This window comes from Onychomys torridus, chromosome 3 (assembly GCF_903995425.1).
Source record: "Onychomys torridus chromosome 3, mOncTor1.1, whole genome shotgun sequence".
Lineage (NCBI taxonomy): Eukaryota > Metazoa > Chordata > Mammalia > Rodentia > Cricetidae > Onychomys > Onychomys torridus.
Genome location: NC_050445.1, coordinates 70,312,267 through 70,335,277, shown reverse-complemented (window position 1 = coordinate 70,335,277; position 23,011 = coordinate 70,312,267). Strand labels below are relative to the sequence as shown.

General features: G+C 42.4%; 1 protein-coding gene across 1 annotated transcript in view; it reads right to left on the bottom strand.

The window, feature by feature from the left end:
• Positions 1 to 10,627: 10,627 nt before the first annotated feature.
• LOC118580056 overlaps positions 10,628 to 23,011 on the bottom strand; it is a 49,438-nt gene continuing 37,054 nt past the window's right edge. The window contains exon 3 of the mRNA XM_036181870.1: positions 10,628 to 11,035. Within this exon, the coding sequence (XP_036037763.1) occupies positions 10,868 to 11,035 (168 nt within the window). The 3' untranslated portion in view covers positions 10,628 to 10,867. The remainder of the gene's footprint in view (positions 11,036 to 23,011) is intronic.

Below are 23,011 nucleotides of genomic sequence, written 5' to 3'. Positions count from 1 at the left end.
CAGATGGCAAAGAATGTCACAGACTGCCCCCCTTTGGGGTCAATCTGATAAAGTGTCTTCTTAACTCTTTATCAAAACTTGGGGAAAGTGCTGTGCTTGTCTGACAAATTATTGCCCACCGTGTCCTGGTGAAAGAGGGAGGTGAAACTAAAGCTCCTGGTACGGTTTTCCTGAGACTAAGGGACGAGCTGTACTGAGGGATGCTAAGGAAACCTGACTTCCGTTCTAAAGAACATAAACACCAAGACAGGAAGAGGGACTGCATCCAGAAGGGTGCACTGTTTTTCAAATTTATAACGCCGGGACCCTTGTGATTAGCAAATAATTTAAGATGCTCCCTGATACTGAAATTTATTCTAGTCACTCACAGAGCATCAATCAAATTGGTCACACTAGCCATCTTTTATTGATATCATTGCCTCTAAAACTCAGAGCATCTGTGAGATAAAGTGTTCCAACAGAGTAAGATTGAATATCTGCTCTGTTACTAAAAAACCCCTGGCTATAAGAAGCCACAGAGTTTGGGCAAGTTTCTTACGCAGCAAAAGTTACTAACAGTTTGGGAGGTCACAGGGAGGGGCCAGCTGTTGATTATTTAAGGCGAGATTTTACTCTGAGCTTGTTTTGAATGTATTTTTAAAGTGACAGGTAGGACAGTGTGGGGGACACCCCGGTGACCTTGTTCTTCTGTGTTGCCATGTGTCCAGAGAATGGGGAGTGTGTCGGTCAGTTTTCTGTTGCCGTAACCACACCCTGTGCTGATCATCTTTAAAGAGCGAAGGTTTGAGGCAAAGGAGTTTTGGAGGATTCAGTACATGGTCAATAACTCATTGCTTTGGGGCCTGAAGGGAGGCAGCATGCCATGACAGAAGCATGTGCAGAAAGCTGTTCACACTGTGGCAGTGAAGCCACAGAAAGACTCAGTGTTCCGGCTCACACCCCCACAGTCCTGTATGCTAGGCTCTGTCTCTTAAAGGCTCCACCACCTTCTAATAATGCCAGGGTTGGAGACCTGGCCTTTAACGCAGGGCCTATGGAAAACGCTTTACATCTAAACTATAGCAGGAAAGACTCAATGTATTTCCCAAGACCTCAACCCTACACAAAAAACTACAGGCAACTGAGGAAAGCTGAGAGCAGGGGAGGTAACCCTCCCCAGGGAGGAGCACACCAATTGGTTGTCTAAGTGCTAAGCCATCATCCCTGAATGTGGGAATGTACACACACACACACACACACACACACACACACCACTTATGAAAAAGGAAGCTGTGAATTTGAAGCAGGTCAAGGATGTGGTATACGGGGAGGGAGAATATGGGAGAGAGAAATAATTGTAATTAAAGTACAATCTCAAAAATAAACAACCAAGAAAGCTATTTCCATCCATCCTTGTCACGTTCCTGGCAAGTGTGGTGACAGTTGCCCCCTTTCTAAACATGGGTGCTCACTTTTGGGGTGCAGGGTACTGGGGATCTGACCTAGGTCCTCACACATGCTGCACTGGCACTCTACAGACAAGCTCTACCCTAAGCAGTCTCCCCTTTTAGACAGTTCCACTGAGTTGCCCAGAAAGTCCTCCAACTCACTCCGCTTCCCAGGCAAGTATTGAATTAGCTCTCAATTAGCCTGGAATACAGAGCTGCACCACCAAGCCTTTTTGGGTCCCAAAAGCACAAACCAGAACTTCCGGTTCTGAGTCAAGCTCTTCAGCTTTTCATTGCCAGCAATCTAGATTATCACTGCTTTAATTAGTAGCGTGTGTTTTGGTGTGCAGAATGTCCATTCTAAGGACAATTCTACTGGGCAACCCACCACTAATTACCCACATCTCCGTTTCACAGGACTGCGAATTTAAACAATTGCATACGTTCCTCAGTTCCACTCTGCTTCTCATGTATACGCATTTTAAAATAGTAATTCTATAATTCACACAGGGATCTTATTTCTGAAAACCAAGTTTGGACTTTAAAAACGTCAAGAAAGTTTTCACTCTTTTCTAGGCTAACAAACTGGATCCCAGAAGGCAAGTTGGCAGCTTTCTCCCACTCACGATCACACTTAAAATGATCACACAGGAACATTCACATACACGCATATACGCACAAAACCTGCAGCAGTAGAGAAAAATATGAAAAAGTTATGTTAGTAAAACAGAAGCAGTGAGGAAATTCTAGAAAGTTACAAAGAAGGGGTTGAATATTAAAGCTACCTATTGTTGGAATTTACTTCCTGTTGTGCTGATAAACTCTGTAACCAAAAGCAACTTGGGAAGAAAAGGGTGTCTGGACAGGAGACAGAACTGGAGGCAGGAACTGAAGCAGAGAACACACAGGAGCTCACTGGCTCAAGTCACCATGGCTGGCTTCCTTATAACCCAGGAGCACCTGCCCAGGGGCGGGAATGCCCTGAGACATGCCCCTGGCCAATTCGCTGGAGGCGGTTCCTCTTGTAAGATTCCCAGGAGGGCCTAGGGTCTGTGAGTTTGACCTGAGCTGAGACCACAGGAGTCAGTTAGTCTGCAGGAACTGGTCCTGCGGTTTCACCCAGCAGGTCTCTTTCCGCAAGCATAATGGACTTAGGGAAAGGAGGTGCTGCTGCTCCAGACTGAATCCCAGTTAGGCACTGTGTGCCCTTTTCTGCAGACCTTGCACTCTGCTGGAAGTCTGCCTCCTGGCCTCACCTACCCAGCCTCTTCTAGGAAGGACCCCACAGTACCCACCAGTCAGTCCTCTGCCCACAGAAAAGAGACCCCATGACCTTCCCATCCATCACCATCTCTATTATTTGTCAGTGTGGACTACTGCACAGAAATTACCTGATGATCTTGTCAAACCTGATTGGACTCAGCAGTTCTGAGCCCCCTTCCCCCACCTCACCTGACTTCACCCCAAGCTCTGGGGCATCAATTCACTAATTCCTGCCTCACACACTTTCAGTCGCAAAGGCCTAGAGACTAGAGTGTTCTAAACCAGCTTAAAATAAAAAACAAATATTCATAAATTTAAAAACAAGTGGTTCACAAACCCTTTGCCTTCCCCACCCCTTCAGTGTTATAAATGTGACCAAGTCTTGGGAAATGTCAGTAATTTCTTTGAACACCATACTTCTGGCACTTCCCTTCTCAACACTCACTTGATAAAATGTTTCTAACGTTGAATGGCATTCTTTGGCATTCTTAATTCGTTTATAATTTGTTTCCAATTTGTTCCAGAGTGAGGTTGGCTTCTCAGAAGTCTGTAACCTGTCAGAACACATTCCTCTTGCCTATTCATTGCCAAAAAGCTGCCCTAGCCGCAGAACTTGTAAAAGGAAACTGCATTAACTTCGCTCACTGAGTAGAAGTCCAAATGATAAGGGCTATTTATCCACCCTGTGCAACCCTGGAGAAGCAAAGCCAACGCAGGGGGTGGGCACTCTGGAAACTAGGGGACAGCTTCAAGTCACAGCACATGTGACTAATTATTAAAGAAAGAAGGAGGCGGTTTAGGATGATCTCTGCTCAAATGAATTCTTTAAGATGTGTGTGGCAGGCATCAGCAGAGGAGCTTGCTCCAACTCCCTACCTTCCTTGCACTGTGTGAAAGCTGGAGTGACCTCATGGAGCACCAAACAGTCTCTGGGCATCCTGTCTTATCAGGGAGAACAGCAGACCGAGCGGTCTACAGAATGCAGGAGCTGGGGCTTGGGAACCAACCAATGAGACAGAAATATGGACAGGTTATTCACTCCCTTTCCTACGCCTATACAATAAAGGAGACAGTCTTTCTCTCGTAGGGTTATTCTCGAGAGGATTCTGAGAGATGATACATGTAAAAGATTCAACCATATAGGGATGGGATAGCACTTCTTTGGTTCAGTATTCATACTGCGTATATTGCCTTGGCCACCATGGCAGTCTTGAGGACCACTGTTTCCTTTGAACTGAAACATTTTCCAGATGCGAGAAGAAGGCACCTAAAAACTGGGGAGCAAATGGAGCTTGGAGGTTCTGGAAGTTCAGAGAGTTATAAGGCTCACAAGTCCCCAAGTCAAGGTTATGTAAGCAGGGAACAACTGCTATAGGAGAGGGGACTCTTCCGTGGAGCTACCGTAGGTCCGTCGGGGAGTTGTAGGGGTTCAGCCTTTGTGAGCTGTTATCCACGCTGGGGTGGATCTTTTGGTCATGCAGCTGCCTTTGAGTCACCCACGCCCATGTAAATAATCCACCTCACAACTGCATTGGTTTACCCGGCTAAACATGGGTGAAACCGCTTCTCTGATCCATTGTTGTCAGTGCCCTGTCTAGGCTGCGTAGATGTGTGTTCACATGTCCCAGGGAAAGCCGCATGATGGGATGTCTTGTCCAGAAGTGTGCATACAGCTGGCCTGCTAGGCACCTCGAGGTCAAGGGCACCTCAGTGGTAACACAGGCACAACCGCAGGTTTTGATGACAATTGAAAAACTGCCTCAGTCAGATTGGCCTGTGGCCAGATCTGTGACAGATTGTCTCGGCGATGACTGGTGTGGGAGTGCCTGGCCCACTGTGGGTGGCACCATCTCCATCTCCAGGGCAGTGCCTCTGGACTGTGTAAGAAATGGTGCTGAATATGAGCCTGGAAGTCAACCAGTTAGCACTTTCCTCCATGGCTCCTGCCCCTGCTTCTGCTTGAGTTCCTGGCCTGACTTCCCTCAGTAATGGACTGTGACCTGCATGTGCAAGCCAAATACACCCTTTCCTCCCTCAACTGGCCTTGGGTCATGGTTTATCACAGTAACAGAGAGCAATCTAGAGACATACTGTTTTGTTTTGTTTTGAGACAGGTTAACATCAACCATCTTCCTGCTAGAAAGCATATATTTCACCAGGCTACCACAGCTAATTCTTATTAATTCTGTCCCATAGCTAGCCCACGATGATGGCTAAGGTAAGCAAATGTGTTGACATCTTTGCCTGTTTCGTTATGAACTGACTGACTTTAAGTTACTTATCTTTGTTAATAATCAAGAAAGAGGACAGGCGGTGGTGGCACACGCCTGTAATCCCAGCACTCGGGAGGCAGAGGCAGGTGGATCTCTGTGAGTTCGAGGCCAGCCTGGGCTAAGAGCTAGTCCAGGACAGGCTCCAAAGCTACAGAGAGAAACCCTGTCTCGAAAAACCAAAAAAAAAAAAAAAAAAAAGAAAGAAAGAAAGAGACACCAAGTTATAACCACACTTGCTACAGAAACAGTATCTCAGGTTGGCTGGCTAGAAGATGTGGTCTTTCAGGGGGACAGTTCAATTGATGTTGGGCCTTTATGGTTGGTCCTAGTTCTCTGTGACTGGTATTCTTTCAAAAAGAAGACGTTAGGACCTCGAGACCGATCTGCAGACAAGTGGGTTGTGTGAAAAAGGCATACATGATGGCTCCAGACAAAACCAAACTTGCAAGCACATTGTTCTTGGACTTGCAGCCTCCAGATTACTTTGTTTCTACCCCAGCTGTCTCTGGTGTTCTGTGGTGGCCCTAGGGCACTAATATGTGCAGTGGGGTTTGTATCTCAACTACTTGAAGATAATTACAACATTTATCATATCGAAGTGCATATTTACTCCTCTCTGCTGCTGACTTCGGTGTCAGCTGGCCTTGCTTTGGCAAAAGATGAGGAGAGCGATCACTATTTCTCCTGTATTTCAAAAAGATCCCTGTAGACTTTGGACATCTGAACCCAGACATGGCAGTGTGGGGTGGAACTAACCAGATCTCAGTAAACTTGGATTTTGCGAAAGAATTGGCCGTAAGTAAATAGAATGAATGACAAGCCAGCTGAGGCTGAGATGAAGTCTCACGTGGTCCACAATACGGCAAGCATTTTCCTGTGAATTTCCAAGGTGATATGAATGGGAACTGTTCCTTTCAAGTTGGACTAGAAGGAAGAATGTGCTGATAAAATATTTTAAGGCAGAGAAAGAGGAGAAGAACAAACAGAAATCTCTATAAGGGCTGCCATTTAACCTCAGACACACACCCCACCTGTGTGTGAGCGGCTTCAGTGTGAAGTTAGTGAAGACTGAACTGTCAGAGGGACTCAAGCTCAGCTGTGTGTAAGAACCAGCTGAAACTGCACAGATGTGAACGCTGAAAGAGGAAACTGCTCGGCCACTGTGGTGACACTCTGTGAGTGCCAGCTCAAGCTATACTAACACCAGGCACAGAACTGACACTGCAGGGCAAAGAGTAAAGCCTTTAGAAGGTCACTTCAGGAAAACAAACCAACAGTGGGCGGCTGCGGCTCTCTGCTGTCCACAGTCATCACCGGCCTTGCTAGAACTCTGGGAAACAATGACCAAGGAAACATTGCATAAAGCACAAGCCAGCACAAAACCGCTGGACCAGCCAGGGCACTGTCACCAGCCTCCCTGCCCAGTGGTGGTTCTGAACACAGAGCCACTGTGGGATCTTCATCCCCGGTTCCAGAGAGCAGAGCAGATCGTCCACACTAGTTTCTGTGTGACTTGCCTGGGGGCTGCCTGAAGGACTGAACCAATGGGCTTTTCCCCCTCTGCTTTCCTAATTTGAAACTTACCTAGGCTAGAGAAAGGCTTTGCTCAGAACATCAGAGGGTAGAAAACCTGCAGCTGCCTAGGGCAAGGTTGTGCTTGAAAAATCACAGTGGACCACTTCAGGATGGGGAGGAAACGTCAAGGAGAGAATTGCTTTGGAAAATGGGGCATCCAGAAAGTAAATTCGGAGCCAGTCTTTAGTCTCAGCATTTGGGGGATGGAGGCAGAAGAGTCAGCAGCAAGAGTTCCAGGGCAGCCTTGGCTACGGGAGACCCAGGGCAGCCTTGGCTACAGGAGACTCTGTCTCCTCCCCTTCCTCCTCAACTTCATCGTCATCATCAACAGCAAGCACCAACAACAAAAGAGTCAATTCAGTTAGTTTCCCTATATTCAGAGGAATTTAAACACACACACACACACACACACACACACACACACACACACACACACGGTCAGGACAAGGCTCATGTCAAGTACAGAACTCAAGACTCCACTTCAGCTAATTCCAAAGACTCGTCTCATTTCAGTTTTGGCTCAGGGTTAAAGGTGAGTCCCAATACACAGGCTGCCTGGAAAAACTAGGATATGATATCCCTCTCTCCTCTTCCTCCTCATCCTCCTCCCTCCCTCCCTCCCTCCCTCCCTCCCCTCCCTCCCTAACTAGGAAAGCAAAGAAACTTTTGTCCTTAACTCTACACAAAGAATTAAGGCAACTAAGGGATGCTGAGAGCAGGAGAAAATAGTCTTCCCCGGGAAAGAGCCCACTGACTGGTTATCCAACACCAAACTGCCAGCCCTGAAACATACATGAGTAGCATTCTACAGACAGAGAAGGTTGTATTTAAGTGTTTAGGAATACACACACACACATACAATGTGTGTGTGTGTGTGTGTGTGTGTGTGTGTGTGTGTGTGTAACAACCTTTAGGAATATATATATATATATATATATATATATATATATATATAATAAAAAGTTACGAATTTCAAAGAACTTGGAAGGTTATATGAGAAGGTTTGGAGTGAGGAAAAAGGAGAAGTAATATAATTATACTATAATCTCAAAAGATAAAAGAAGCAATTTTTAAAAACTGGCTGAAAACTGTAATGGAGCTTAGTAGTAAAGTGCTTTCCTAGCATGTGCAAGGCCCTGTGTCCAACCCCATCACCACATAAATAAAGAATACTTCTACGCACAAATACAAGTAGCTGAAATAAAACCAAGAAATCCATATTTTTTAATTGGAAAATGTATTAGGAAAGGTCCCCTAGAGGCTCTGAGCTGATAGAATGTGTATGCATTCAAAAGGGAGCTATTGGATTGGCTCACACAGCAGGGACTGGGTAGTTCAGCAATGGCTGGCTTCGTCCTGGAGTGTCGGAGATTCTGGTAGCTGCTCAGTTCACAAAGGCAGCTGCCTTCAATGCGTCTCTGCTGCTGGAAGCCTGGGAGCTGCCTGGACATTGCTGGTGATGAATCCACATCGGAAGACCAAAGAAGCTGGAGTCTGGTGTCAGCCAGACATAGCAACAGAAACAGACACACTGAGTAGAAAGAAGTGGAGCAGGTGGTGTACTCCCCCTTCCCTTCATTGTATCTGGACTGCTCAGGGAAGAAGGTGCCAGGGTGGGTCTTATCCCTCAGTAAAAACAAAACAACAACAACGAAAATCCTCTGAAATCTCTCTCCCAAACATGCCCAGGAATGTGTCAAGCTGACAGTCAAGAAAACCATCCCAGAAAATATGGCTCATTCAAATGGATAAAACAGCCAAAAACCATCCCTGAGGAAGCCAAGTCAGAGCCACTTGGTGAGATCTTATAGAACTGTTAAGTGTGCTCAGAAACTTTAAAAAAAGAGCAAATAAAAGAAAGAAAAATAAAGACCTAAAAGGAACCATCTAATAAATCAGTAGCATGGGACATGCCATTTTCCCACCTCTATTCAACAGATCTGTCTACAGCAATGGAGAATAAAAACCAAAGTACACTCGATACATGATCTGAAGATTCCACAAAAATGGCTAGATCTAATAAATTCAGCTATAGATATAAAATCAACATGAAAACATAGAAGTAATTCTTCTTGACTTTGGAAATAAATCATCAGGTATGACACCAAAAGCATAAACTAAAATTAAAGGCAGATTAATTAGACATCTTCAAAATTAAAAACGGCAGTGGAAGGAAAGAAAGAAGACAGTGGCTAGACCTAGACTCGAATGTGTATCAAAGGTGTGTGTGGAGGAGTTGGTTCCCAGGAGGTGGGATCAGTGTGTGCAGAACCCTGTGACTGGGGGTGGGGGGGTGGGGGTGGAGGGACAGGGGGGGGGCACACTTAGTGGGAGTCCCAGGAGTTCTTCCCACAGAAGGGATTAAGCAGCTCTTGTGAAATGATTTAAGGGAGCCAGGTTGACTTTTCCCCGTGTTCTTCTTGTCTCACTGTGTGATCTCTCACTGTCACACTTCTGCCAATGTCATGACTGGATACAGCCAAGAGGGCCTTAGCAAAGACAGCCAAGCTATTTGCAATTTTAGTCTCAAAAACTGGGACTATGGTACCTGACTTTGGGTATTTTGTTATAGTAATAGAAAATGAATTTATACAATAGCCTCTGTGTGTGTGTGTGTGTGTGTGTGTGTGTGTGTGTGTGTGTTGGGGCATTTTAGAAGATAAATATGATAATGATCTAATATCCATAAAATGAAACAAATACTTCTACACACAACCAAAACAATGATATGTTTATGAGTGATGGGTGGGAAGAGAAAAAAGAAGGAAGAATAGGCACAAACATGACTAAATGTCATATTTTTTCAAAAATTAACTCAGAATGGAAAATAGATGTAAAATTATACAATTATAAGGATGAGAAGGAGAAAATCTCCAGGGTCTACAACTTGGAGTTTTTTGGGGATAGATACCAAAATATAATCCATCAAAAGAACATCTGATAAATTGAACCTAATCAAAATTTTAAGATTCTATTCTCAACAGATTTCATTAAGATGTGGAAAGCCTGGGGACACAGCTCAGTGACACATAGTTTGCCTGGCATGCATAGGGCCATGAGTTTGATCTCTAGTGGCACAGAAAAGGAATATTATTTTTTTAAATGAGTAAACAAGATAAAGAAAATGCAAATACAAGAAATGTTTGCAAATCACATATCTGAGAAGCAGTTGTAAACAGAATATATAAAGGCTTAGAATTGTAACACAGTGTTGGGGTGATCACCTAACACACAGGAGGCCCTCTGCACATCCCCAGGAACACACACATATACAGAGAGAGAGAGAGAGAGAGAGAGAGAGAGAGAGAGAGAGAGAGAGAGAGAGAGAGGAACACAAAGAATTCTCAAGAGTCAACAATCAAAGGGTGAAACTCTCATGAGAAATGAGCCTGGCGCACAGGAGACATTTGGCTAAGAGGACACATAGATGGCAAACTGGCATCTACAGTAATCATAAAGAAAACAAATGCAGATCAAGTAAAATCACTGATCACCTAACAACAGCCGAAGTGTTGAATTAATAATACCAAAGGGGTGGACACAAAACAGAACCCATAAAAACACAAAATCAGAAACCATAATATGTAAGCAAAAGGCCTGTAAGGGGGGAAAAAAGCCCAGACAAAGTTATGAGATAGAGCTTCCAAAAATACCACTGAGTTGTTTTGTGTTGGCTACTGTTGGTCACAGCCCTACCCTCAAGTTGATTTATATACTGAGTGGGACTCCATTGGAGAAAACTAATTTTTCCTTTGCAAACGGACGTCAACTGAAGACAGATTCTTGGTTAGGGATAGGAGATCGCGTCTATGAATCTGTGCCGGCCGCAGTCCTGTCGCATCTGGAGGACACTGCTTCCTTGGTGTCCTCCATCCTCTGGCTCTTAGTCTTCCCTACTCCTCTTCCCTGAGCTCTGAGCTGAGGGTTTGATGAAGACCTTCCATTTAGGACGGAGTGTTCAAGGTCAAAGAGAGACTCTTTTTAAAAAGATTTATTTATTATTATGTATACAGAAGAGGGCATGAGATCTCATTACAGATGGTTGTGAGCCACAGTGTGGGTGCTGGGAATCGAACTCAGGACCTCTGGAAGAGCAGTCGGTGCTCTTAACCTCTGAGCCATCAAAGAGAGACTTTTTTAATGAGGGGTAAGAGCCACACTTGCCTCTGCATATAAGGATACAATTTAGGAAGTAATAAAGGATTATGCTGATCTAGCAAGTGTTACAGTAGGTTCTCTTCTAAAATCCACGGCCTTGGTAGCCCTGGGTGGTTGGTGAGGCTGCTAGTACCATCCACGACTTCCTCCTGTTGGATAGCCTCAGTCTCATTAGACAGCTTTGGTTACAGCCAACATATGAGTGCCACTTTTGTACCTTTGGGGATATCTCGCCATGCTGGTCATTGTGGTTCCCAGGCATCCCGGCTGTATAAAACTACTGATTGCTTCTGTCCTTTGGCAGCTTGCAGAGTACTTTCTAGTGTTATGGAATCGGGTCTGCAGGAAGGAAGGTTTTGGGTTAGATCCATATTGAATCATCTGTGTCCAATGTCCTAAATTTACACAACAATTTAAAAAGGACAGAGTTATAGTAACAATAAACAGGCCAGTGACCATTAGCAGTCAGATGTGGTGGGCCAAAGAGAAGCAGAGGGGAAGTGACCGTATCAGAACACAGTACAAGGGCATTCCTCCTGGTGACAAAATATTTCTGCACCTTAGCCGCGGCTGTGGTTATACAAACACATAACATGACGAAAGCACACAGAATTATATGTTCACATTGCTTCAATGTCAGTTTCCTGTTGTTGGTGGGCACTGTAGTTATGTGAAATGTAACCACAGGAATCTAGGGGAAAGGTCCTTCTTGTGTGACTCTCGTGAATCTGTGCTTACTGCAAAGTAAACATTCACTCACGCTTACCTCAGCAAAGTTTAATCAATTTTAAAATTGCACAAGCCAGTAACCATCTTTAAAGTGACAGAACACAGACAGGGGACTCATCTGGTGAACTCTAGCAAATATTCAAGGAAAAAATATGCCTTGTTTTACTCAAACTGTAGAGAATAGACAAAGAGAAAAGTAATGTCCATCTCCTTTTATAAGACTAATATGACCTGGAGACCAAACTTTTGTAAGATACTGTTGGAAATTAAGAATTTAAGACAACATAATCATGAACATAAAGGAAAAACCCAAAACAAAATTAGCAAAGTAGATGCAGCAATGTGCAATATAATTACATTATGACCCAAGGGCAAGAACCAGAAACTGGAAAGTGTTTCTCATCTTCACCATCTCCTCCTCTCTTCCTCTTAAGACTTGGGTAAATGTGTTGGCACTCTGTACAGTGCCAGCCTTTCCAGATTTCTATTCCTTTTAATCATGTACTGTCTTGTGTGTGGAGACCTGAAGAATTAGGAAGGCTCAGTAAACCAGTTAGAAGACAAGAAGTGAGAAAGAGAGGGCTGATCATGGTCCTGATGAAGATGGAGATGGAGATTCAGGGCACAACAAACTAGGTCAAAGTGATGCAAGTTTTATTTTATTTTAACCTTTGTAACAGCATTCCCATCTGCCATTAGCAATGTCTGGCACAGGCAGGTAGGTACTCAACAGAAAAATGTAGCTTACATTGTATAAGCAATGCTGAATAAATCTTCACGGATGGCAGGACTATTGAATGGAGGATGAAGAACTAGTCAGTTCTCAGGGAAGACCAAAGGGGGTAGAGATTGAGAAAGAGAATAAGTAAACATGAAGAAGAGGATTTCCAAAGTGACCTAAAAGGTAGTGTTTTATTACAATGTATATTTAGTGTTTATTTTCCTGTTGAGTTTCAAATGGTATGGCCCAGTCATTTGTGTAATTTAGTATCTACTATATCTCCTTTCAAAAATAATTTAAATCAGTAGGCAATGCAAAATATGAAAAATAATATTAAAATCATTAAGTGTACTAGCATTATTAGAAAATTAAAACCAAGATAAAGATTGAAATAAACAGGGTCTCTCATGATGATCAAGATTGGGAATGATCTGGGTGTTGTTTGTATTTTCTCTTTTGTAGGGCCCACTACCCAGCTCCCAAATAAATCACACACACACACACACACACACACACACACACACACACACACACACATTTATTCTTACTTATAAATGCCCAGCTTTAGCTTGGCTTGTTTCTTGGCAGCTTTCCTTAATGTGTATTATCCCATCTACCTTTTGCCTCTGGGCTTTTTACCTTTTGCTTACTTCTGTAAATCTTATTCTTACTCTGTGGCTGGCTGTGTAGCTGGGTGTATGGCCCCTGGAGTCCTCCTTCCCTGGCTACTTCTTTCTCTTTTTCTCCTAGATTTCTTCTTCTATATATTCTCTCTGCCTGCCAGCACTGCCTATCCTGTCTCCTGCCTCACTATTGGCCATTCAGATCTTTATTAAACCATCGGGTGTTTTAGACAGGCACAGTAACACAGTTCACAGATTTAAACAAATACAAAATAAACAAAAGTAACACATCTTAATATTCTGCAACTCCTAGGCTCAGCACAGACAGCCAGGAAAAGTCAAGTTCCTTGCTTGCTATTTATCTCCATGTACCTCTCTTCAAAAAACACAGTCATCTCAGATCTGAAGGTCACATGAATGAGCTTGAAGGTCAAATGAATGAGCATATTCCCCCAAAAACATAATATAAAGGAATGGGGGTCAATTTTGCTTAGGCTTATGGAAAAACAATTCAAAATGATCATATGCCAATCAAATTTGGGTTAGCTATTTACAGCTCGAATTGTCTTTAACTGCCACTGCTCTCTGAGGAAGCCATTACGGTTTGCAGACGAAGAACCTGAAACCCAGGAAGTGTAAGTGATGTACACAGGCCACGAAAGCAGCAAATGGGAGAGTCTGGGTTTAAATTCAGATTTGTCTGACTCACAAGTCACATCTCTAACCTTCCGAGGCTCACTTGTGTCTGAAGTTTCACACCTTTCCTCTAACTACCGAGTCTATTTGAGATTACAGGAAGGTTATGAACAAGGACCCTAATCTTATACCTTGAAATATTTTTATAAGCATCATTTTAAAATCAGAAAAGAATAAACCATATCTTCCCCAAACAAAACCAAAATCTGAAACATAAAGAACCATGCTGACTGTGCAGTATGAAAGGGTGTAAGGTCTAACTCCTGGGAGGGGAGGAAGCCCTGTGAATTCAAATTTTAAAGCAACCTTGAGCATCACCATGGCTAGACCCCTTTTTAACACTATGCAGTGATCATCCCCTGGAGAACATGGCCACTTGTCACTCATCCAGATGTGGCTCTGTGTGTCCTGCCACTCCGAGGCAGCTATAATAGATAGCCTCAAGCACCCCAGAAGCGGTGGGTCTTCCCTCTTTTCATCCACTTCACTTGTATAGCATGAAGCCTGCATGCCAATAAAGTGTACTGAGGACTTCATCAAAACGTTAGTGTAGGCAAAGGATTATGAGCATTACACGTGTGAAGTATATCATCTATTGATGAGTATTTAAGCACTCAAGAACTGAAATCAAGTAGGCCAGGGTGCCCTGGAAGGGCATTTGGAGAGATGATGTAATCTCTTTCTCACTTAGTAGCTCCTGGCCTTACTGTCAGGTGGAGTCACAAGCCACTGATTGGGAACAACTGTATATGAAAGGCTGATTTGATCCCCAAACTAATGTACAAATCTCTGCAGTGACAAACTCTTTCCTCAGATGTTTCAGGCCTTTGACTACATTTCTCTGTCAATTATTCCTCCCTTGTTTATGTAAAGTAATTTGAGTATAAACTGAAAGTCAGAGATATCCAGGTTTGATTCCTGACCCTTCATTTACTAGCAAAGTGGCCCTGGTCAAGTACCGGGTGTGTCTGTTCACATTAATTTCTATTAATTAAGTACTACAAAACAGGAGTGCTTAAAACAACACATATTTTTGTTTCATTTCTTTCTTTCTTTCTCTTTTTTCTTTTCTTTCTTTCTTTCTTTTTTTTTTTTTTTTTTTTTTTGGCTTTTCGAGACAGGGTTTCTCTGTGTAGCCTTAGCTGTCCTGAAACTCGCTTTGTAGACCTGGCTGTCCTCAAACTCTGAGATCCTTCAGCCTCTGCCTCTGAATGCTGGGATTAAAGGCTTGTGTTTGTTTCATTTTAAGAAATCAGCAACTGTCTTCATCACTGATCTGTTGCTGTGAAGAGACACCATGACCAAAGCAACTCTCCTAAAGGAAACATTTAATTGGGGGCTTGCTTATGCAGGTGTGGTAATAGAGAGGCAAAGAGGGGAGAGCAACACTAGGCCTGGGGTGAACCTTTGCTATGTCAAAGAGCACCCCCTGTAACACACTGTCTCCAGCAAGGCCATGCCTCCTCATCCTTCTGCAATAATGCCACTCCCTGATGACTAAGCTTTCAACTATTTGGGCTTGTGGGGATTCTTTTTCAAACCACCAAAATGGATGCTTGAAGCAGTACACATTTTTATTTTTTTCATTTTAAGAGATCTCAAACTAAAAAACTTGTGTTAGGAGCCTAAAGTCAATGTCAACAAAGTTTCGTTCTTCCTGGAGGCTCAGGATAATCCTTGTGTAGCTTTTAGAAGCCATCTTTCTTCCTTGACTTGTGACCCCCTCCCATCTTCAAAGCCAACAATCCTATCACTGAAGTATGTTCGGCTCTATGTTGATTTCTAGCTTTACTGTGCAATGGCTATTCCTAGTTGTCAACATGGCACACCTGGGAAGAGGGAAGCTCACCTGAGAAATTACCTCCATCAGACTGGCTGTCTATGGGGCATTTTCTTGACTGCTAATTGATAGAGGAGGGCCTAGCCTACTGTGGATGGTGCTACCCCCTGGGCAAGAGATCCTGGTTGTATAGGGCAGCTAGCTGGGCAGAAGCAGACAGCAAGCCTGCTTCTGTTCCTCCATAGTCTCTGCTTCAATTCCTGCCCAAAAGTTCCTGTCTTGAATTCCTGCCTTGGTTTCCCACCATGATGGATACTGTTGGTTACATTACCCCAAAGAAAAACACTTTCAATTTGGTTAAGGATAGTAGACAAACAGACAGATACACAGACACACACAGACACAGACACACACACACACACACACAAAGAGACAGAGACAGAGACAGAGACAGAGAGATGCACACACATGCACCCTAAACTGTATAGTCTGGAACGCTAGAATTTTAAAATAACATAGACAACACACATATACTCTATCGGGGTGGGTGAGGGGGGGGAATGGCTGCAAATCCCACCTGCCATTTTCATCTTTACACAGAATATTTAAGATCAATAAATAGGTATATCTTGGTTATAGTCCCTTCTCCATCATTTTTTGGTTGTATAATTACAGGAAAGTCTTTTCATATTTCTGGATCCCTGATGATTGATTTTTTTATAAGGATAATGGCACATAATCTTTGTGCAAACAGGATAAGGACTATATGACATCCTGAGGCCCCTGATACAAGTGTGTATGTATGCATATAATGGGTATTTGTGTGATCAAGCATATCGCATATAAATTATTTACATTATGCAATTAGAAAATGCAGAAGAGTGTAAAGAATAAAATATTCCATACCTTTACAGCCCAGAGATAGTAGTAGGTCTTATCTGGTATTTTTCTGGTAAAAGCCCAAGCAACACCAATTTAGCTTGGCTTTGTCTTAGAGACAAGTAGTGTGTCTCTCATAAATGACACACAAGCTGAGCACAGCATGTGCCTGTGGTCCCAGCTGCTTGGAAAGCTGAGTCAGGAGAACCGCATTGGCCCAAGAGTTTGGATTCTGCCTGGCGACATAGAATTATGCTGACTCTTAAAAAAAAATAAAGCAATGCATGCCCTACACTGAATTTTCATTTAAAAGTGAACATCAGTGCAAAAGATAGCATTAACCAGAAGAGAAGTGTGTAAGTAAAGACAATATAGATAAATACAGCATGCACATTTATATAAGCAAAACGTTAAGCATGTTTTGCAGAAGTTATACATTTGGACAATCTGATTTTTTTTAATGAATGTTTCACCATAAAACACAACAAATACCTTTGGGCTGCCAAATTCTTTGAGCTGTCATATCCATGGGAACATGAAACTGGAAAATTCAGAATTGTCTCATTGTTTGTGTCCTTTTTGTCACTATAGTTGCAGGTCAAAGACCAATGCTTAATAAATGCTGATTTGTGTGACCTTTTACCCTGTTAGCTAATCATACAATAGCTTCTATGAGAAAAAAAGAAAGGAAGGAAGGAAGGGAGGGAGGGAGGGAGAGAGAGGGAGGGAGGGAGGGAGAGAGAGAGAGAGGGGGGGAGGGAGAAGAGAAAAAGGGGAAGGAAGGAAAACATAGTAAAAGAAAGAAAAGAAAAAAAAAGAAATGAACCTTGTACACACTAAAGCAGAGTCCAAAGTACTTGGAATGCTAACAGAAGACTGAACTGGGGCAGCCGATGTTAACATGTGTATCGGTTTACCTAGTCTTAGCTGATGGCTATCACAGTGAGCCAACTTCAGTGGCACAGGGACTCAGGAGAAATAGTGGCTGGGATATGTTGTAATAATTGCCTGAAGAAAAGAACCATGAAAGATCAGGGTGTGCAGTTAGTTTGTGTCTGATAAAAAGAGGTGAAGAACAGCAGGAAGTGGGAAGCAGTGAGTGAGGTTGATTGTAAGGAAGAGGCTGGAAATCCAGGGAATGATGAAGTCGCTTCCATCTCCAAGGAACTATTCTGATGTTCTCTGTGATGATTGTCAGTCAGTCATACTCTCACTGTTATGGTTCAGATGTGAAATGTACCTTAAAAGCTTATGTGTTGAAGTCTTGGTCCCTGGTACAGCAGTATTTAGAGGTGGGGCCTTTGAGAAGTGACTGGGTCATGGATTCATTAATCATTAGTGCATTGATGAGTTCATGGTTGAGTAAATATTTGGGATGATGGAATTTGGGGAGGTACTACCCACTTGGAGGTATGGCTCTGGGCATGGATAGGAAGGGGATATACTGCATGGGCCCCTTACTTCCTCGCTCTCCCTGACCACTGTGAGGTGAGCAGTTGTACTCCATGAGCTCCCTACCAAACGTGGAGCCAAGTGTTCATCAACTGAAACCTCTGAAACCATGAACCAGAACAAACCCTTCTTCATACATTTCCTCATGTATTCTATCACAGCCACAGAATACTAACCCAACTCTTTCCCATGAGACCTCTGTCCTGTGGAAAACATGTCACAGTGAACTCCACTTTAGGAAAACATGCATATAGTTTAGGAGTTTCTCAACTGTAGAGTATAACAGAGAGGAACAAGTACCCTGGAGATAACCCAGGAAAACGGCTGAATATTTAGTGCAAGAGCTCAGATGTGCTTGCGGAAGAACAAGAGTTCTAGACCTCTCTACAAGTACTACCAACTATGCTACCCTGCCTCATCTATTAGTATTAGTAGTATTATTACTATTATTAATTAGAATACTCTCGCTATGGAATCTAGACTCTTCAATTTATCTCTGGATTCTACTAATATTGATTCAGTCAAGCATGTGGCTCATGCTTATGATTTCAGCACTCGAGAGGCCAAGGCAGGAGGATTACAAGTTTGAAAGTACTCTAGGCTATATAATGAGACTGTGTCTCACAAAAAGAAAAAAACCCCACCAAAACTAATTGATAGACCTAAAGCCTAAATTGTTTTTTGTAGATGAGTCTCAAAACCTAGGAAATAGCTCAGAGATTCTTAATACTTTATGTGAAATATATTCATTTTAACAATGCAGGAATACAATTAAAAGTTGATACACTGTTGTGCAAATTCAAAACTAGAACAGTGTCTTTATGCTTCGTATTGTGTAAGACAGAGTCTTGCTATGTAGCCTTAGATGGGCCTTGAGCTCATTATCCTCATGTCTTGGAACTCCTAAGTAATGGGATTACAGGCATGCACCTCCACACTTAGCTTATTTATTTTTAAAACAGGGTCTCACTGTGTATCTCAGAATAACTTCTGGCTTCCTACATAGTCCATCTTGCCCCCAAATTCATGATCCTCAGCCTCCAGAGTGTTGAGATTACAGGTCTATACCACCATGTATAATTCCTTAAGCTTCATTGGTGTTGTTAATGTTTTAAGACCATTTTATTTTTATTTATTTAAGAGAAAGTCATCTGATGTTTTGTCATAAGAATTTATGAAGTTGTTAAATATCTATTTCTTAGGAAAATTATTAATAAAGAGTCCTTATTTTTTTTCCCTTAAAATGTGTGATTAAATGGAATACTTCCTCAAGATACTTTGTACCAAATGAGAAACATAGCATTAAATATCTAACACAGGGTCTGGGGAAGATGGCTCAGTGTTTTGTACAAGCACCTGTGTAGTTGGAATTTTCTTTAGTCTACCAACCAGCTCTCAAATAAAGACACAGACACTTATTATTAATTATGAATGCTCAGGCTTGTCCCACTAGCTCTTTCAATTTAATTCAATATGTTTCTCTTCATCTATGTTTTGCTTTGAGGCTTTTTACCTTTCTTTCATTCTGTACGTCCTGCTTTCCTGCTTCCTTCTTGTCTGTCTGTCTGGCTCTGGGGTCTCTCTGGTGTCTTTTTCTTTCTTTCCTGAGCCAAAATTCTTCCTCCTAATTACTCTCCTGTCTGAAGTCCCACCATACCTCCTCCCTCACTACTGGCCATTCAGCTTTTTATTAGACCAATCAGGTGCCATAGGCAGGCAAAGTAACACAGCAACATGACTTTACATAATTAAACAAAAGCAAAACATCTTTACATAGTTAAACAAATATTCCACAAAATAAACAAGCAAGACATATTTTTACATAGACAAATATTTTGTAACATGAACAATTGAAATACATCTTTCCATAGTCAAACACATGCAACAATCTTTGCATATTTAAACAAATATTCTGCAACACACCTTGTACAAGCATGAGGATAAGTCCAGAAACCTACTGACATGCTGGGTGAGCACAGCAGCCTTCTTATAATTCTAGTCTCAGGAGGCAGAGATAGGGACTCTCCAGGGTAAGCTGGCTAGCAAGACTAGTCACATCAGTAATCTTTGGGTTTGAATGAGAGACGCTGCTTCAGTGAATAAGGTGGAAGAATGAACGAAGATGATTCCCAACTCAGGACTCCACATGCACACACAACCATGTGCATATGGTGCATATGCACCCACACAAGTGTGTCCATACATGTGAAAAAGCTCGCATGTTAACATGTCTCTCTCTCTCTCTCTCTCTCTCTCTCTCTCTCTCTCTCTCTCTCTCTCTCTCTCACACACACACACACACACACACACACACACACACACACATACACAAATGAGAAAAACAACAACCATAAACTCATTCATAAACCTGCTTTCCAAAATATGAAAAAAAGGTATCTTTCAATGTTTTTCATTTTCCTGAAATGTAGCAATGATACAGAATAAGCCATTCTATGCACTGGGAAGATTGCTAGGCATGAAAACCATTCATTAAGCATACTGGAGTTGGCATATCCTTAGCTGAGATATAGATATAAATATGTAGATTTACAAGCCAGAAAGACCTCATATAAATGCCTGAGTTATACATCTCTAGGTCTTAGAAAAATCAAAACAAACTGAATCAAAAAGCAACGAATAGTAAGTAATAATAGAGATCTAGATAGACATTAACGAACGAAAACTAAATGAACAAGACACAGATTCAACCAAACCTTAAATAGTTGGTTCTCTTAAAATGTAATTAAAGTAAGCAAAAGAAAGAGAAGACCCAAATTAATAAATTTAGGATTAAAAAGGGGCAGGTAACAACACATACCAAGAAAATGCAGAGGGCATCCAGTAGGGGAATACTTTAAATGTTTGTATTTTGGAAAATCTAAAAGAAATAGAAAACTCTAGATACACATTGATAAAGTTTTTAAAAATAAAGGGATAGAGAGAGGGAGAGAGAGATACAAAAATGTCCAAGGGTAATTATTGGAACCTACCCCTGAATCAACATGCTCAACTCCTGCTTACCGGTGCCTAACTCCTGGCCACTTTAGGGGGATTGGAGTCCCTCTTACCTCTTTCAGAGTGACTGCTCCCAAGAAACTTTTATTTATCTTTGTGTAAGTCCATGTTCTAAATTTCTAGTGTGTCTGGCTTCTGAATATGAGGTCATCAAGGAGAGACCAGCTGCCTTCCCAGTCAGATGGGAGAGTTCGAAGGTCACCAGTAGAACTTCGGTAGGAACACTTGTTAACACTTCAATCATGATGAATAGAACTTACTGTTGTTTTGCATTTTGTAAAACAGAAGCTGAAATAACAATGTTGCAGGCACTGGGAAATACTTTCTAGCTAGTGGACAGCCCTTCCTTACTGAATTTCTTCTTGAGTTTGGCATATTGACTGACACTTTGCTCTGGTCTGTCTTCTCACAGCTTATATCTCATTTGGCATGTGACAGCTTGAATGTGATCACCTGCCTGTGTGTTCATGTGCTGAATTCCCCCCCTCCCCACTACAGGCTATTCTAGGAAGTGGTGGAAACTCTAGGATGTAGAACCTATTGAGAGAACTAGGTCACTGGAAGTGTGAATTTGGAGATACATCTCGTCTTACCCTTTCATGTTGACCTCTTTGCTTCCTGCTGCCATGTTTTTCTACATTGACAATTTGCTACTCTGTGTCCCAGAAACAAAGCCAGATAACTATGCACTGAAACCATGAACTGAAATAATTATTTTCCCTTTATTTCTGTTGGGTATTTGTCACAGCAATTGGAAAACAAATCTAACACATTGCTTTTTTTCTGAGATAAGGTCCCACCATGTGGCCTAGTCTAGCCTCAGATTCAAATCTTCCTGCCTCAGGCTCCTGAGTGATGGGGTTACAGGCATGAGCCCCACAACCCTGCTCACTACCAGTTTCTCAAGTATTTTCTGGCTTACAAATCCACAGTGGCTTCCTATTGCCAAAAGCAATCTTGAAAGACAGTGGAGCAAAACAGCCAGGGTTGACCGGCAAGAAATCTGTGTTCTAGATTCTATTGATACAACAGAAAACTTAAATTCTTCTGAATCTCTCTTGTCTCATTCAAAACAGGGAAGGTTGTATTTCTAGGTTTACATTAAAAAATTGTTTTTTGAGATTATAATTACATAATTTCTCCCTTTTCTTTCCTCCCTCCAAACCCTCCCATATACTTTTCCTTGTTCTCTTTCAAATTTGTGGCCTCTTTTTAAATTAATTGTTGAACATACATCCCTAAATTCGTTAATAAAGCTTGCTCAGTGTGAATGATGTTACTTGTATGTACATTTTTCAGGGCTGACCATTTAGTATTGGATAAGTAATAGGTGTGCTCTCCCTAGGGAAGACTGTTTCTCCCACTCTCAGCATCCCTTAGTTGCCTGTAGTTCTTTGTGTACAGCTGAGGCCTCTTGAGCCCTCCCCATCCATATCAGGATGGCCACTGATGTCACCCCTGTTCAGGTCAGGTTTAGGCAGTCATGTTTCTGAGACTTCCAGGGTGTACCTTCTGACATCCCAAAGAGACACAACCTCACAGCAAACTTCCTGATCCTCTGTCTTACAGTCTTTCCGCCTCCCCTTCTACAGTTATCCTGGAGCCTTAGGCACAGGGGTTGTGTTGCAGTCTATCAGTTGAGACTGGGCTCTACAACTTTGCATTTTTATTGGTTGTGATTTTCTGTAATGGTCTCCATATGTTGCAAAGAGAAGTTTCCTTGATGGAGGTGAGGATTACATTTATTTGTGAGTATAAGGACAAATATTTAGGATGTAGTTAGGGATTATACTGGTTTAGTAAAGTGGAGGTTGAAAGTTCTCCATAAAATATAAACCATGACTTCACTAGCCTGGGATAGTTAACTAGCTTTCCAGTACCAGATATGATTTCCCTCTTACTAAGTGGGTCTGAAGGGCCTTAAGAACAATCACTGAGCTATTGGTTATGGCCAAGGTCTGTTTGGGTGCCATTACTTCACCCTTAGGATTACTATGCTACCTGGTCATTGTTGTGACTCATATTGAACTCTGAAAGACCCTGGATAGCAAAACAATTCTGAGCAAAAAGAACAGTGCAGGAGGAATTACCATTCCAAATCTCAAGATATATTACAGAGTTACTGTTAGCATTCAGACCCACTTCTTGGAATCCTGGCCAATAAGCAGATAATATCTGGTCCCTGAGCATCCTGATGCAATCCTATGTTCCTTTTAAGAAAGGACCTCGACCAGCCATCCCAGGAGCACCTGCCCAACTTGGCCCCAGTTTCTGGCCATAGGGCAGGACCCCCCCCCATCCACACCGGAAGGTTCCCCTCTCCAAGACCCTCTGGTGAACCCTACAACCTCCATGCCCTGCCCCCACACCTATCTGCAGGAGACCCCAGCCACTTCCTGAGACTTAGAAACCAGCCCCCA